The sequence below is a fragment of the Pelobates fuscus genome, chromosome 8 (assembly GCF_036172605.1).
Source record: "Pelobates fuscus isolate aPelFus1 chromosome 8, aPelFus1.pri, whole genome shotgun sequence".
Lineage (NCBI taxonomy): Eukaryota > Metazoa > Chordata > Amphibia > Anura > Pelobatidae > Pelobates > Pelobates fuscus.
The window spans coordinates 15797373-15815590 of NC_086324.1; the positions used below are offsets into that span (position 1 = coordinate 15797373).

Here is an 18218-nt window from a genome sequence, read left to right on the forward strand (position 1 = left end):
TACAAGTTTGTGCTTTTTATTAGTAATATATTATTTTGGCAAAAAACTCAACCCTAACAATACCATAGAAGACACAATGATTACAGCAGTAATGTCGCTGTGAGCCCACCATGATTTTGTAAACAGTAGATTCCTCTAAGCTGGGCTCACAGACCCTTTCATAAAACACAGAAAGGATAATAAGCAGATCACACCTTCAATCTCCTTTAATATGGCCGACCTGAGATTTGTTACAGCGCTGATTATCCACTAGTGAAATGCGTTATGCTCTGAGGCACAATGTCACATGATAAAGTTCTCTCTGCTCTATTATTTAAATTCTCACTTCTCCTGAGGCACTTGGGTTGTATAACAGTTTTTTTTTTCTTCTTAATTATAAAAATAAATGGATTACACTAGGTGGTGTCCTCTCTGCTCCTCTAAAAATTGTGTCATTCAGTACAATACAGCAATGATACCCTTTACACCCCTCACGTTTGGTTCCCTACTCCCCCAGTTTTGAAATTCATCATCCCCTGAGGTAGATTTTGTGCAGTGGGGCAGTTGCAGTTAGGGAGGGCAGCGAGGCATGTCACATGACCAAAGTGGACTCTGGAGCACTGGAGAGCGTCTGTGATAAGCGGTGACTCTCGCAGAGGTCTGGGTGCTGGAGATTGCCCGGGTTCTGATGGATAGGCGGAATACTGAAAGATTTCAAACGTTCATCTGACGCAACAGGCACTTTACTAAAAAAAAAAAAAAACAAGATACATACAAACTAATCAGACTTGACTGTCAAAATAAATTATAGGAGGGGCAAAAGGGGACATCTTTGTCTTATGAGCAAAATTTGGCAACGGGCAGAGTGCAATTGGGGACAGGTATCTTTACGTTTGAAACTACAATAGTGACGCTGCTCCTCTGGTGGATTGAACCTGCCAGGAGGTTAAAAAGGGCACATAAGATAATTAGATCTTACTTGCACATTCCAAGCAGGGTCCACTATGCAAGTACACATGTCAACATAGAGGGTCTTCATAAAATCATTTTTAATCAAATATGTAGTTTAAAGACCTAACACAAAACCCGAACATTTTACAGAATTTACTGGACACAGTCGGTCAACATATAAATCAGCATCCATAATGTGCACAATTATTCCCTGTAATGGAGGGAGAATCATTTATGGTGAAACTGCACACGTCCCTATTGGTGGGACTTACATTATCGAGTGACAGCTGCTGTCCTCTGAGCTAAATTACCTGTCACCTTCTATTTGAGGGGATGACAAAGGGTAATGGGGATACATGGGGAGAAGTCAGAGATCAGCCTCTGTAAACAGCACTCCTATAAAGGAGACTACCCGAATATACTACGTGAAGTGACCAAGCTCTGATATAAACACTTCCCTGTAGCGATAAATGGAATATGGAAACCTCTGAACATCTCGCAGCCTTAAATTACCGATTGCCAGTAAAACACACATGCAACAGTCTGTCTGCCTCCATGGCCACTTAGATTTTCCCTTTCTCAGGTAAGTGCATCATTAGTCAGTTACTTTTGGGCTTCCTTATAAGAAACATCTTAAATATAGGAGGTTTTTTGGTGAGAATTTAAGTCAGTAACTTTTAAATATCCAGTGTAAAAAAACAAAACAAAAAAACAAAAACAAAAGGACATGACAATAGTTATACTGGCCAATGCATGACTCGTACCGTCTAAAAGTAAAACAATGGCTTTCTTTCTTTCTTGGGGGGACCAACTTAAATCCACACGTTTGTACATGTGTTTAAAAGTGGATTCTAGGTCCTGTTGACACTTGTATACACAAGCACTGATTACGGTTATTTGTGTCTTTAGCAGACCAACTGACTTTTTCAGAGAGCTGAATGCAATTTGTTTTGGATACTCTTACTTGTCTGTATCAGTATATAAGACTATTTTTTTATTTATTTTTTTAACATTGATGAGATTTTACTTGCACAGTGAAATTCACCTGTGCTTGATCACTTCTGCTTTGCTGAAACCATTCCGGTGAATCTCAGCGTGTCCAGGTGATCTTGGCATTGCCCACTGTGTGAGAGAAGGAACATGTTTAAGCTATAAAATGTGAAACTGGTAAGGATAGCAGTCCTGCAATATTTTATTAGTCACAGAGACAGACATACAGTTATAACAGCAGGAAGATAGTCTCCAAACACTCACCATTCTAGTGTCTCCACTGAAACCAGTATGGTAACTCCTCAAGCATAAACTTCTCAGGAAATCCCGACCTAATTAACGTAAACAAGAAAAGAAAGTACCATGATAAATTATTTTACCATTAGCATTTTAAACATCAGAAGAAAATGATTTTTTTTGGACTTAAAAATAAATAAATTAAAAATAGTTGTGCAGAACCCATTTGTAAATGAATACATTTCGATCTTTGAGACTGGTTTCAAAGCTAGTGCAAGTGGCCATAGGGGATTAGATGTGATATTTTCTTGCATGAACAGTCAGGACTATATTTGTCAGACAAAGACAAAAAAGGGATTTGGGGCACACCAGGAGCATGCATTGTTCTGCAACCGTGCTGCCGTAGAGACCAACATTTATATAAAATACAGATTGAGGAATTTAAAAAAATAAATAAATAAATTTGTGTGCGCTGTTCCTTAACCTGTATTTTGTATTTCATATACACACACACAATTATTTCAAAGCGTTATTGCAGAAAGGGGTAAAACCTGTTCTTGTCAGCTCCATATTTTCCCTATGTTTGTAAAATAAAATAGTTTGAGAGAGAGTCCAGCAATCTCCTGGGATCTGGTTATACATAAATTCAGGGGCAGCTTCACATAGAGCATCATTCTGCTCATTTCTTTTGAACAGCTAGTTACAGAGAGCATTACTGAGGCTCCACGTCAATATAAGACAATGAACTTAAACCCGGATGATAAAGCAGAGAGCCAGAAGGCAAGCTGCCGTGTTGGATATTAAAAGTCATGCCATGGTTAGACTATCCACAAAAATATAGACAACTCCTACCCATTTCTCTATTTGCATAATATTTCTGTTCCCATTGATTGGTGAGAATATTAAAGTAGCGAGGTTGTTCAAAAAAGCGCAGGTATCGCGAAGATATGGGAGACGGAAAAATGCGCTCAAACTGGCCACAACGCGACAGCTCGTCTTCAGTTTCTGCCAAGACTTTAACATCTTCAGGTGTCAGCTGGTCTAAAATAGTAGCATACAAGTCCTAAAAAAAATAAATAAAAAATTACAGCAAATAATAGGACAACAAAGAGTTGAACCAGTTACAATCAGTATGCAAAGTGTTAGAGCGGGGTTGATCCACAGATGTTCGTGAACTACAACTCCCATGATGCTTTGTCATGCAAGGGATTGGCAAAGCCTCATTGGAGTTTTGTTCATCCTTTGGTGAAAGGGACATAATAGATCAAATTGGAATGGCAGAGGTGGGGGGCACCAGTGCAAGCCCAGTTTGTGTGGCAACCCAACAGAAAATTGGGGATAGTTTGGACTTGATGCACTGGAATCCTTTTTCACTCTAATTTACTAATCTGACAATGTGTGGCATGGTGCTTTGGCTGGAGGGAAGGTTGTCGCATATAGGTCTTCAACAAGCCAATGGAGCAGTGACAACCAGAAACAAAATTAAATAAAAAGATTTCAAGGTCCATTTACTTTCATAAAAGGACACATACCCCCCATGACCAGCCCTCAATGCAAGTACCCCCAACCCCCCCAAAAAGTCAAGTGTGTATATTGTAATCTAAAACTTTAAAAAAGAAATAAACAGGAGAATATCTGAGTATTTTCTGCTAGTTTGAGATCAAACATTTACTTGTCTGGGTTTGCTGTCAGTGCAAACATATGGTGGTTTTTCTTTTTTAATTTAACAGATGATTTTTTAATACACTTTAAAAAGAAACATTTAATACAAAAAAGTCTTGTAGTTAAGGAGAAGTATTTCTGTACCTTGTCTGGTATTTTTGAACTAAGATAATGAGCTCTCTTCATCTTCTCCGTGCCGACTACCTCTGCTGAGCAGCGGACCTTCCCGTGGCTGTTCACACTTAGCAGAAGAACACAACGCTATTAATTGCTTTCCTTGAATTCCATGTCGTGTCACTAGGCCTACATTGTCAAACCTCACTCCATGCACACAGTCTAGTGTCATAGCATAGCAAGAGACAAAACCTTCTAAAATACAGGGAGTGCAGAATTATTAGGCAAATGAGTATTTTGACCACATCATCCTCTTTATGCATGTTGTCTTACTCCAAGCTGTATAGGCTCGAAAGCCTACTACCAATTAAGCATATTAGGTGATGTGCATCTCTGTAATGAGAAGGGGTGTGGTCTAATGACATCAACACCCTATATCAGGTGTGCATAATTATTAGGCAACTTCCTTTCCTTTGGCAAAATGGGTCAAAAGAAGGACTTGACAGGCTCAGAAAAGTCAAAAATAGTGAGATATCTTGCAGAGGGATGCAGCACTCTTAAAATTGCAAAGCTTCTGAAGCGTGATCATCGAACAATCAAGCGTTTCATTCAAAATAGTCAACAGGGTCGCAAGAAACGTGTGGAGAAACCAAGGCGCAAAATAACTGCCCATGAACTGAGAAAAGTCAAGCGTGCAGCTGCCAAGATACCACTTGCCACCAGTTTGGCCATATTTCAGAGCTGCAACATCACTGGAGTGCCCAAAAGCACAAGGTGTGCAATACTCAGAGACATGGCCAAGGTAAGAAAGGCTGAAAGACGACCACCACTGAACAAGACACACAAGCTGAAACGTCAAGACTGGGCCAAGAAATATCTCAAGACTGATTTTTCTAAGGTTTTATGGACTGATGAAATGAGAGTGAGTCTTGATGGGCCAGATGGATGCATTGGTAAAGGGCAGAGAGCTCCAGTCTGACTCAGACGCCAGCAAGGTGGAGGTGGAGTACTGGTTTGGGCTGGTATCATCAAAGATGAGCTTGTGGGGCCTTTTCGGGTTGAGGATGGAGTCAAGCTCAACTCCCAGTCCTACTGCCAGTTTCTGGAAGACACCTTCTTCAAGCAGTGGTACAGGAAGAAGTCTGCATCCTTCAAGAAAACAGGATTTTCATGCAGGACAATGCTCCATCACACGCGTCCAAGTACTCCACAGCGTGGCTGGCAAGAAAGGGTATAAAAGAAGAAAATCTAATGACATGGCCTCCTTGTTCACCTGATCTGAACCCCATTGAGAACCTGTGGTCCATCATCAAATGTGAGATTTACAAGGAGGGAAAACAGTACACCTCTCTGAACAGTGTCTGGGAGGCTGTGGTTGCTGCTGCTTGCAATGTTGATGGTGAACAGATCAAAACACTGACAGAATCCATGGATGGCAGGCTTTTGAGTGTCCTTGCAAAGAAAGGTGGCTATATTGGTCACTGATTTGTTTTTGTTGTTTTTGAATGTCAGAAATGTATATTTGTGAATGTTGAGATGTTATATTGGTTTCACTGGTAAAAATAAATAATTGAAATGGGTATATATTTGTTTTTTTGTTAAGTTGCCTAATAATTATGCACAGTAATAGTCACCTGCACACACAGATATCCCCCTAAAATAGCTATAACTAAAAACAAACTAAAAACTACTTCCAAAAATATTCAGCTTTGATATTAATGAGTTTTTTGGGTTCATTGAGAACATGGTTGTTGTTCAATAATAAAATTAATCCTCAAAAATACAACTTGCCTAATAATTCTGCACTCCCTGTATTACCTTACATTAAAACAACAGAAACATATGTTGAAAGACAAAAATTGTTCAAAGCCCCCCTTAGCACTGTGATTTCTGGAAAACCTTAGCAGTCCAAATGCAAACATATTCTCACTACAATTAATCAATTAGAGCAAATGCGTTTGTTTGTAGCTTCACATTCAGAATAACTTATGGTCTGGCTTGATGAAGTGTTTATAAGTGAACATGTTTGACAATGGAATAAAGACTCTTTAAAATAGGGACTTTTGTATCCAATGTTATTTGAGAGGACAACTAGGCTCCTAAACAAGGCCCTGATCACCTTTCTATTATGGTAGAATAACCTACTTTTATTTATACTGTAGCCTATTCGTTTTGTAGAAGCAAAGATGACCGTGATGGGATTAGAAAACAAGCCGTGAGACCTTGGGTCACTTGGGAACTTTCTGAACAGAATTAATGCCTTCATTAAATAAAGATACTGGAATGTCACTGTAGTAAAAGATTTGCCCAACACATTGCCCTGCTTAATTCTAAGACAGAGACTGGATAAATATCCCTTTTAATTGATCTACTTCACCCCATTGTATAAGGCTATGTTCCCAAGTCCTCTGCTAGTTCTAAGTACAAGATGCATCAACTTCATGACAAACGCACATAACAAGCAGCCAGTCAGGGAGAGATGTGGGGTATACACATTGCGATCATGCTCTGAATAATGAAAGGAAAGTTAAAACACCCAGGATGATATTAGGTGGGAGGTATCAAAGTATAATCAGGAATGTATTTATAGCTAGCATGCTGACAGACAGAGGTAGATCTGGTCTCTCACCTGTTTGTAGAGCTGCATGCGCTTCCATCTCCAGACATCATGTCTTCCTTGCTTGGGAGAATAAAGCCAGCCAGGTTGAAAAGGTCTCTAACCATTTGGCCCTTGATATTCATGTCCAGCTGGGAGTTGGAGTGAAGGCTGCAATGACAAATAGTAACGGCTATATTACTAAATACTAAAAAACAAAAAGACAGAGATAGAACACTTCCCCAACACCACAAAAAATGCATTTTATTTTGAATGAAAGCAAACTTGCACCTTCTTTCTGTAAAAAGAGTTACACAAGAAAAAGAAAGCGCTATGTTCCCCATTAACCCCAGTCAAGATTCGTATTGAAATAATAAAAAATAAAAAACCTAAAACACCAAGCCAACAGGCCAAGTACTATTCCCTCACATAAGCAGTTTTCATTTCTTTTTCAATGAATGAAGACAATGATCCAGTGGAAGACCATTCGCCCGTCTCATTTTGTTATGACTCATTATGAGAGATTAGTGTAAGATCAACAATCCTCCCATTCAAATACCAACAGCTCAGCCAGGTTCTTTAATACAAACATTTAACAATTCCAAAATGAGGTTCAGGTTTTTCAGGAATATAACCCATATCTAATGTAATTAATTTTGTTTGGACTGTAGCTCCATGCCATTGCTGTCTGACATTGTTAGTGACAGAAACGCCAGATCAGTAACATGAAGCAGGTTTGCTCCACTACCGGTGGTGTGACAGAATGTTAAGGAACAGCCTCACAATTACCGGAGAGCACACAAACAACTGAAAATATTAAGGGTGGAATGTAGTTTGGCGTTCAGGACACTCACACAGGTTGTTAACGGTTTACGGAACAGACAGCTCTTCTTAAAGCTACATTTACCTGGGAGATATATTGACTTCTAGAACCCACGGCTTGAGGTTCTCATCCAGCATTATATCAAACCCGAAGAGTTCATGGCAGCTGTATGGCTTCTGCACGTACATCTTCACCAAGCTGTTTACGTATGGCTCCGAACTAAGCAAGAAAAACAAAACAACTCATATTGAAGTCAACAAAAAGACAAATTGCACACAAGGATTAGGCATTATCAGCACGCAGAGAGCGGTTGAGAGTAGTTAGGTAGGATAGAGACATTTAAACGGTTTGAGCCAATGTGTGAATTTTGACCAGACAGCCCGGGCACATTCTGCACCTATGGTAAGCTAAGAGGTATTTGTGCTCCTCTATTGCAGGTCTGGAAACTCTATAAAGTTTGATGACAATCTGCAGCAGTCATGTAGGAGAAGGCAGAAGCAATCTGCAGATGGAAATCAATGTAATTCTTTGCGAATTAGCTAGAACTGTGTATGAATTAAACTTGTATTTCTACCTAGAACTGGCCATGCTACGCAATGCACATATTAATGAATGACTGATTTCAATTCCATAAAAACAGGAGTGTTTTTTTTTTTTTTAAACTTTCTTTCCTCAATCCCATCTTAAACCAAAGATGACAAAAGCAAATATGATATCAGCTTAATGTAGTTGCTCTGGTGAGTATACTCCGTCCCTGCAGGCATTTTGCAGTAGACACTGTCTTTTCAGAGAAAATGCAGTATTAACACTAGAAAAGCTACAATATCTGGGGAAATTGTGTGAAGTGTTCTTGCCTCCACCAGTAGTCTACAACTGGAGTGGGCGGAGTAACTGTTATTATTTATTTATATAGCACATTTAATTGCAACGTTGCTGCCCAAAGTGCTTCACAGTTACATTAAAACATATACCGTATTTTTCGCTCCATAAGACGCACTTTTTTTCCCCTCAAAAGTGAGGGGAAATGTCTGTGCGTCTTATGGAGCGAATATGAAGCTTTACTTACCTGTCTTGCAGCGTTGGCCGGCAGCACAGGGCGCACCGCGGTAGTGGAACTTGAATTTCATGTTCCGGTTTCCGGCGGGACTGAAAGGAAGTGTGCACAAGCTGAGTGCGCACTTCCTTTCAGTCCCGCCGGAAACCGGAACATGAAATTCAAGTTCCACTACCGCGGTGCGCCCTGTGCTGCCGGCCAACGCTGCAAGACAGGTAAGTAATTATGGGACAAGGGGAGGACAGTATGGGAGAGAAGAATATGGGGAGGGGGGGGGATGAAGTCTATGGGGAGGGGGGGGGGGAATGAAGTCTATGGGGAGGGGGGGGGGGGAATGAAGTCTATGGGGAGGGGGGGGGGATGAAGTCTATGGGGAGGGGGATGAAGTCTATGGGGAGGGGGGGGGATGAAGTCTATGGGGAGGGGGGGGGATGAAGTCTATGGGGAGGGGGGGGGATGAAGTCTATGGGGAGGGGGGGGGATGAAGTCTATGGGGAGGGGGGGGGATGAAGTCTATGGGGAGGGGGGGGATGAAGTCTATGGGGAGGGGGGGGGATGAAGTCTATGGGGAGGGGGGGGGATGAAGTCTATGGGGAGGGGGGGGATGAAGTCTATGGGGAGGGGGGGGATGAAGTCTATGGGGAGGGGGGGGGATGAAGTCTATGGGGAGGGGGGGGATGAAGTCTATGGGGAGGGGGGGGGAGATGAAGTCTATGGGGAGGGGGGGGGGATGAAGTCTATGGGGAGGGGGGGGATGAAGTCTATGGGGAGGGGGGGGATGAAGTCTATGGGGAGGGGGTGGATGAAGTCTATGGGGAGGGGGTGGATGAAGTCTATGGGGAGGGGGTGGATGAAGTCTATGGGGAGGGGGTGGATGAAGTCTATGGGGAGGGGGTGGATGAAGTCTATGGGGAGGGGGTGGATGAAGTCTATGGGGAGGGGGTGGATGAAGTCTATGGGGAGGGGGTGGATGAAGTCTATGGGGAGGGGGTGGATGAAGTCTATGGGGAGGGGGTGGATGAAGTCTATGGGGAGGGGGTGGATGAAGACTATGGGGAGGGGGTGGATGAAGACTATGGGGAGGGGGTGGATGAAGACTATGGGGAGGGGGTGGATGAAGACTATGGGGAGGGGGTGGGTGAAGTCTATGGGGAGGTGGTGGGTGAAGACTATGGGGAGGTGGTGGGTGAAGACTATGGGAGAGAGGAGAAGACTATGGGAGGGGGGGGACACTATGGGACAGGGGAGAAAACAAATATTCTGTACAAACTGTCCCATAGTAAGAAACACTATGGGACAGTTTGTTCAGAATATTTTTTTTCTGGGTTTCTTCCTCTAAAAACTAGGTGCGTCTTATGGTGAGGTGCGTCTTATGGAGCGAAAAATACGGTAGTTATAAAAACATTAGCAGGTGCAAAAGGCCCTGTCTATGACATCACTTGCTGCTGCAGCCTTGCACAGGTCAGAGTTTTTTTGCGGTTGCCATCTTCAAGACCCAGACCTACATTTTGATGTATAGTATGTCTCTGAGATATTAACAATGAAGGCACAGTCGCAGTTTAGAAATTGCCCTTCAAATGTGAGCTTTGCAGAGAGGAGTTTCAATGAATGTCAATGGACTGCGTGAGTTCCAAACAAATGGTCATATTGTGAAAACTATCAGGACTATGGCTTAGCCGTGGACATTTCTAGTGGCAGCAGGGATAGCTGAACATTTTGATATAAGATTTGTGTAGGTGGGCCTAAAAATGAGGGAGTGGTGGCAGTTTCGAAATCATGTCCTGATTTTTCAGCTTTTGCCAACTCCCACTCTAGCTTTGCCATTCATTCCCATGGGACAAATTTCGCCACAAGAACGACGATATTCCAAAAACCATTCGGCGAAACGTTCCACAAAGTAATAGCAATCCGATCGGGAACAATCTGCACGTTTTGGTATATTTTTGTCTATGTAGTGTAAAAACTGTGGGAGGAGTTAGGGTGGCAAATTTGGCTATAATAATAATAATAATATATATGTGAGATAACAGTAAGTGGTCTTGCTTTGCAAGAACACTTAATAATAATAATAATATATATGTGAGATAACAGTAAGTGGTCTTGCTATGCAAGAACACTTAATAACTAGAAAAGCTACAATTTCTGGGGAAATTGTGTGAAGTGTTCTTGCCTCCACCAGTAGTCTACAACTGGAGTGGGCGGAGTAACTGTTATTATTTATTTATATAGCACATTTAATTGCAAAGCTGTTGCCCAAAGTGCTTCACAGTTACATTAAAACATACAGTTATAAAAACATTAGCAGGTGCAAAAGGCCCTGTCTATGACATCACTTGCTGCTGCAGCCTGGCACAGGTCAGAGTATTTTTGCGGTTGCCCTCTTCAAACAGTCGTATTTTAAAAACTATAAATCCTACAGCGAAGAGCTTTATATTGTGAGAATCACAAGACCCAGACCTACTTTTTGATGTATAGTATGTCTCTGAGATATTAACAAGGAAGGCACAGTCGCAGTTTAGAAATTGCCCTTTAAATGTGAGCTTTGCAGAGTGGAGTTTCAATGAATGTCAATGGACTGCGTGAGTTGCAAACAAATGGTCATATTGTGAAAACTATAAGGACTATGGCTTAGCTGTGGACATTTCTAGTGGCAGCAGGGATAGCTAAACGTTTTGATATAAGATTTGTGTAGGTGGGCCTGAAAATGAGGGAGTGGTGGCAGTTTAGAAATCATGTCCTGATTTTTCAGCTTTTGCCAGCTCCCACTCTAGCTTTGCCATTCATTCCTATGGGACAAATTTCGCCACAAGAATGACGATATTCCGAGAACCATTCGCCGAAACGTTCCACAAAGTAATAGCAATCCGATCGGGAACAATCTGCACGTTTTGGTATATTTTTGTCTATGTAGTTTAAAAACTGTGGGAGGAGTTAGGTGGCAAATTTGGCTATAATAATAATAATAATAATATATATGTGAGATAACAGTAAGTGGTCTTGCTATGCAAGAACACTTAATAATATATATGTGAGATAACATTAAGTGGTCTTGCTATGCAAGAACACTTAATTACAGCTTACAAGCTAACTGCACAATTAGACTCACGCAATAACTGTCTTTATCACCATGTCTTTGATCTTCTCCCAGATTTTATCACTACTGAAACCATGCTGGTTGAGGTAACTCCACAACGCCTTCAGTGCCCTACGGAAAGAGGGGTTTGATGTTATTAATGTACGGTGCCTTCTATTGCCAAAACGTGTCTTTCTGGAGCTTTAAATGAACAGCCTGTTAGAAAGAACATAGACCCAACTGTAATCTGAGAATATGAGGACAAGAAGCACAATTTATAGGAAAAGTCAAAAGTCACGAACCCACAAAAGATCTGGAAGACTCTAAATCTTAGAATATCATCATCGTTATTATAGAACAGAAAAAACACCTATGGCCTGTTTTGCACTATATTACACCAATTCTTTGCTCCATCACAAATCGGGGTTGTTTACGTGGACTTTCAAGTTGCCCTGTATACACCGCGCTAGTAAATAACTATCAAATATACAGCAAATATTTATACCACCCTTAAATTTGTATCGTGGATTCTTCCCATACTTTCCCTCTCAAAGAAAATTCCTTTGCACAATATGTAGTATGTACCAGCATGCTCTGCCTGGAGAAAGTCGGAAGCTGATAGATATGTATGTATATACACACACACACTGAACACAATTAGAAACTCAAAACTTGTTTTTGCCCCCATTTTTCATGAGCTGAACTCAAAGATCTAAGACTTTTTCTATGTACACAAAAGGCCTATTTCTCTCAAATATTGTTCACAAATCTGTCTAAATCTGTAATTAGTGAGCACTTCTCTTTTGCCAAGATAATCCATCCACCACACAGGTGTGGCATATCAAGATGCTGATTAGACAGCATGATTATTGCACAGGTGTGCCTTAGGCTGGACACAATAAAAGGCAACACTAAAATGTGTAGTTTTACTGTATTAGGGGGTGGGGGGTTTGAAAACCAGTTCCTTCGCATAGAGTTGATCTCCTTTGCATAGAATTGATCAGGTTGTTGTTTGTGGGCTGTGGAATGTTGGTACACTCCTCTTCAATGGCTGTGCGAAGTTACTGGATATTGGCAGGACCTGGAACACGCTGTCGTATACGCCAATCCAGAGCATCCCAAACATGCTCAATGGATGACATGTCTGATGAGTATGCTGACCATGAGATGTTTTCAGCTTCCAGGAATTGTGTACAGATCCTTGCAACATGGGGCCGTGCATCATCATGCTGCAACATGTGGTGATGGTTGTGGATGAATGGCACAACAATGGGCCTCAGGATCTCGTCACAATATCTCTGTGCATTCAAAATGCCATCAATAAAATGCACCTGTGTTCGCTGTCCATAACATACACCTGCCCATCTGATAACCCCATTGCCACAATGGGCCACTCTATTCACAACGTTGACATCGGCAAACCGCTCGCCCACCTGACGCCATACACGCTTGTCTGCATCTGCCCTGTACAGTGAAAACCAGGATTCATATGTAAAGGGAACACCTCTCAAAAGTGTCAGACGCCATTGAATGTGAGCACATGCCCACTCAAGTCGGTTACGACAAACTGCAGTCAGGTCAAGCATGCAGATGAGCTTCCCTGAGACAGTTTCTGACTGTTTATGCAGAAATTCTTTGGTTATGCAAACCAATTGTTGCAGCAGCTGTCCAGGTGGCTGGTCTCAGATGATCTTGAAGGTGAAGATGCTTGATGTGGAGGTCCTGGGCTGGTGTGGTTACAAAGCTGGTTAGATGTACTGCCAAATTCTCTGAAACGCCTTTGGAGACTGCTTATGGTAGAGAAATTAACATTCAATTCACGGGCAACAGGTCTGGTGGGCATTCCTGCAGTCAGCATGCCAACTGCATGCTCACTCATAACTTGCGACATCTGTGGCATTGTTTGCTGTGATAAAAATGCACATTTCAGAGTGGCCTTTTATTGTGGCCAGCCTAAGGCACACCTGTGCAATAATCATGCTGTCTAATCAGCATCTTGATATGCCACACCTGTGAGGTGGATGGATTATCTCGGCAAAGGAGAAGTGCTCACTAACAGATTTAGACAGATTTGTGAACAACATTTGAGAGAAATAGGCCTTTTGTGTACATAAAAAAAAGTCTTAGTTCTTTGAGTTCAGCTCATGAAAAATGGGGGCAAAAACAAAAAAAAAGTGTTGCGTTTAGAATTTTGTTCAATATATATATATTTTTAATTAATTTGTTTTGGCAGATGTTGACTTTCAGGCAGGCTTCCTCCAGGCAGAGTATTACATGGCATATAGATACACACAATAACAATCACTGCGTAAAGGATGGAGTGTAGGTTTTGTTACCATTTGTGCCCCTGGCAGGCAGTTTGGTCGGAGTTGGCCTTGTAGTCGGCATTCTTTTTGTTGACACTGTAGTTTGTAAGGTGCATGAACTTATTGCTGAGACTTTTCATAGAGGAAGAATACCTGGACAATGAAAATTCACCAATTTTCAACATGTCATTGAAAGGACTAACTATGGATCAAATAAAATTAAACAATAGTGTTTATCTACACGACATACTTGCAGCTTGCGAATCTCACCAAACCATCTGAAAATAGATAGATTCTGAGGGGGTCGTAAGAAGTCACGTAAACATAGATCCGGAGATCAAACTTGCTCCCGCTGATGAGATAGGGCTTGTGTAAATACCTGAGGACCAGAAATACATTGAGATATACATCTCAGCTCAGGATTAGTTTTCACTAAATTAAACCTGACTATACGTAAAGCATCACCACAATTCCAGGTATTAAAGACAATTCAATAAATAGGCTTTCTGTAAACAGAATCCGTTTAACACAAATAGTTGGAAGTATAAAAGTGATGTAAAGACTAAGAATGCACGTTACTATCCATTACTGATCTATTTCATTGAGTAATATTAAAGGACAGACTTTGTAAAACAAACAAGTAGCTGGTCACCAGGCCCTGTCGCAGGTGGTCTTACCTTTGTACCAAAAGCGGCCTCCTCTTAGGAAGTTGGCTCCATTTGTGTATCACTTGAATCCCCATTCCTCTGGCCGACGCTGGCTAAAAGCAGAAGAAGACATGGTCATTAGTTCAGGTTTATAGCAAACCCTACAGGGCCTGGAACTCAGAGCGATAGACATACAGAGAGTAACAAGTCTGTGTTTTGGGGTAGAATTACCTGTAGGATCAAGATACAGCATACTGAAATACCCAGCTATTATTCAAAGGGAAAAACAAACAAATATATGTTTTTGTTTTTTTAAATTACCGTATACACTCTAGTATAAGCCGACCCGAATACAAGCCGAGGTACCTAATTTTAGCAAAATTTAATGGGAAAACGTATTGACTCGAGTATAAGCCTAGGGTGGGAAATGCAGCAGCTACTGGTAAATTTAAAAATAGATCCCAATAAAATGACATTCATTAAGGCATCGGTAGGTTAAATGTTTTTGAATATTTATTTACAGTATGTGTATATAACGAATGCAGAGTGTGTGTGTGTGTGTGTAGTGTGTATATGTAATGAATGCAGTTTGTGTGAACGCAGTGTGTGTTTGTGTAGTTTGAGTGTATATAATGAATGCAGTTTGTGTGAATGAAGAGTGTGTGTTTGTGTGGTGTGTGTAAACTGGGTGGGGGAGGGCATTTTTAATATTATTTCAATATTTAATTTCTTTTACTTTTTTTTGGTCCCCCCTCCCTGCTTGTTGCCTGGCCAGGGAGGGGGAATATGTTAATCCCCAGTGGTATGGGCCGGCAGCAAGCTGTTACTTACCTTTCCTGCAGCTCCTCCAGCTCCCCAGTGTAAATCTCATGGTCTGCGTAACCCGTGGCAACGCTCTGACGCCCGCGGGTCTTGCGTGATTTACACTGGGGAGCTGGAGGAGCTGCAGGAAAGGTAAGTAACAGCTTGCTGTAATGAGCCCGGCGGTCCTGGTCTGTATTATGGCAATGTAAGTTGCCATAATACAGACCCTGACTCTAGTATAAGCCGAGGAAGGCTTTTCCAGCACAAAAAATGTGTTGGGAAAACTCTGCTTATACTCGAGTATATACACGGTATATTATGGCAAGATAATTCCTACAGCATGGAGTTCCTTTAATCTTATTCTATGTACAAACCTCATCTTCTCCTATTTCTTCAGTAAACCCAAATAGTAATAAAATCATCATTTAAAATATGTGTTTCAGACTGCAGAGAACTTTGTAAATACCAGCATAAAACCTGTAAAAACTCATGGAAGATCCCTACCGGTTTCACTATCCATTTTTGCCTCGTGCCGCCCTCCTCCCAAGCTTTCTTTAACAGCTTGATATCCTGAGGTAGAACAAACGACTGGGGAAAAAAGTTGAACTCTTTTCTCCCGAAACGTGCTTGCATCTTCGACAGGTTGCGCCACAGGCGATCCTTCCGACCGATCTGGAATGTCCCTGGAAAATGGTTCAGCTGAAAGAACAGATTTGTATTTAGCTTTTTCCTCAGATACCCCTCTTGCATTACAGTCTAGGATATTTAAAAAACAAAACAAAACAAACAAACCACAAGGCACCAAGAACCATAAGCACTATGCTGCAACAGTAATGGTGGCAAAAGTCCCCAGCACTGTCCCACTGTTTAAAGTCAAACTCTTTCCAATGGCTTGACAATTCCCTGTGCCCCCAGGCGCCCATGGTATACTAATTCAAAGATATTTTTAAAATGAAAGTTCTGCTTCCACTGTAGCAATATCAGTTATGTTCAGCTTTGCAATACATTTTTTAGCCAATAAATTCTGCCCAAAGACCGACAGAACTGAAATATTTGATTGATTTCTGTGAAAAGGGACAGACTGCAGGCTTTAGATAATTCAGTACAAAAAACACTAGAGCCGATTTGGTTATGGTGCTAACTTTACTCTAAAGAGTTCAAAGAAAACCCAACAACATATATTCGTTACATATTCTAGTTCTCTAAAGTTTTCTTCCTGGTTTATGAAAGGCACAGACTAACCGCAAAATATTATTGGGTGCAGAAACAGGCAACCCATTAAAACGACCTTTATTGTGTCAAAATAGAAGTACGCAATATAGTCAAATTGTGAGCAATTAGGATAATACAATGTATAGTACACATTTTATGGTATGTCAGACACACTTCTAACATATAACCTGTAACAGAAACGTAAAAAACAAAAGTTTGGGGAAAAAGAGTAAAATTTGGTGCTACGATCACCTGGTGTGAATCACTCAACCAGACAAATTTAAAGTGCACAAGAAATATATAATGGTGAGAGCACTCAATACATGCAGTTAAATTGTTACCAGTACTGTCTTTAGTGTATATCTAGAACAAGATATAAAAAATAGAAATATAGGGTAATATTGTCATATATGTGTATATTGACCAGAAATTACTGGTTAAACTCACATGCTTCTGAGTCACTTATACAAGCTGACTCAGACTATGAACTTGTAATGGAGATGAAAAAGCCTTTTAGACTGGACGTCTTGTAGTTGATATTGAGTCTTCCCTGGATGTAGACTTTACAATTATTCCAGGATACAGGATCAAAGTAAAACTTATTTATTTGATCCAAAATCAAAGAATATTAAAACTCAAATACAAATTCAAAATTGTCCATAAAATATACCACGACGCGTTTCGGCAAGGAAGCCTTTCTCAAGTGGTGCTGTCTGTCCATCTCCAATGTTTCCATTTATATTATGAAAGGTTTGGGTTCTTTTTCGCCATGTCCGGGTTCTTTTACTTCCGCATTCGTCGTCATCGGTCGTCCGACGTGTTCCGCACGTCATTTCGGCGCTGTATACCGGAAGCCATTTTGGAATGTCCTTACATTGTATAACTTGCCAGTGCTTTGTAAAAATCGATCGTTTGGACATAAATGTAACTATAAACACTTAATAAAAACTTCTAAAGGGGGGAATAAAGGAAAGGTGTTATTAGGTTAGAAGAAGAAAAAAGCCATAAGATATATGTAACAAATATATATAAAAAATATATATAAAACCTAAATTGATTTCAATCATTTAAATACACATCCCAAAATGGTTAAAAAGAAATTAAAAGCTCCAATATAAAATTTTTAATATTATCATATATATGAATTAACCTCAAAATCCACATTCAAACCATATGGAGACAAAGTTTCCATGTTAAAAGTCCATTTCATTTCAGTTTTGTTGAGGAGGTTCTCTATATCCCCTCCCCTCCAGTGTACTTTAACTGCTTCTATTCCCATAAATTCAATACCCTGTGTGTTGCCACCATGGACTTCTAAAAAATGTTTTGACACATTATGTAGGGTATATTTCCTATTGATGTTATAGATATGCTCCCTGATTCGTATTTTAAGTGGTCTTGATGTTCTACCAATATATTGATATCCACAGGGGCAGGTAATCATATAAATTACATTCTTAGAATTGCAGGTTAAAAAGGATTTAATATCATAAGGTTTTTTGTTGTGGAATGAATAGAATTTAGTAACATTTTTGTTTTTGTGCGTTCTTAAAGTGCAGCCTCTACACGTTCCACAATAATAAAAAACATTCTCTCTTTTAAACATACCGTATATACTCGAGTATAAGCCGGAGTTTTTCAGCCCATTTTTTGGGCTGAAAAACCCCAACTCGGCTTATACTCGAGTCAGAGTCTGTATTATGGCAATTTACATTGCCATAATACAGACTGGGGGGAGAGGGGTGCTGGCAGAGCTGTACTTACCTTTCC

General features: G+C 40.7%; 1 protein-coding gene across 2 annotated transcripts in view; it reads right to left on the minus strand.

Moving 5' to 3' along the window:
• TTLL4 (tubulin tyrosine ligase like 4) overlaps positions 1–18218 on the minus strand; it is a 36550-nt gene continuing 18332 nt past the window's right edge. For both annotated transcript variants that reach the window (XM_063429296.1, XM_063429297.1), the window contains exons 8-19: positions 15741–15935; positions 14463–14545; positions 14036–14164; positions 13816–13938; positions 11513–11611; positions 7437–7571; positions 6563–6700; positions 3964–4060; positions 3010–3220; positions 2185–2252; positions 1976–2052; positions 1–725 (exon numbers count right to left, since the gene is read on the minus strand). In XM_063429296.1, the coding sequence (XP_063285366.1) occupies positions 572–725; positions 1976–2052; positions 2185–2252; positions 3010–3220; positions 3964–4060; positions 6563–6700; positions 7437–7571; positions 11513–11611; positions 13816–13938; positions 14036–14164; positions 14463–14545; positions 15741–15935 (1509 nt within the window). In that variant the 3' untranslated portion in view covers positions 1–571. The remainder of the gene's footprint in view (positions 726–1975; positions 2053–2184; positions 2253–3009; positions 3221–3963; positions 4061–6562; positions 6701–7436; positions 7572–11512; positions 11612–13815; positions 13939–14035; positions 14165–14462; positions 14546–15740; positions 15936–18218) is intronic.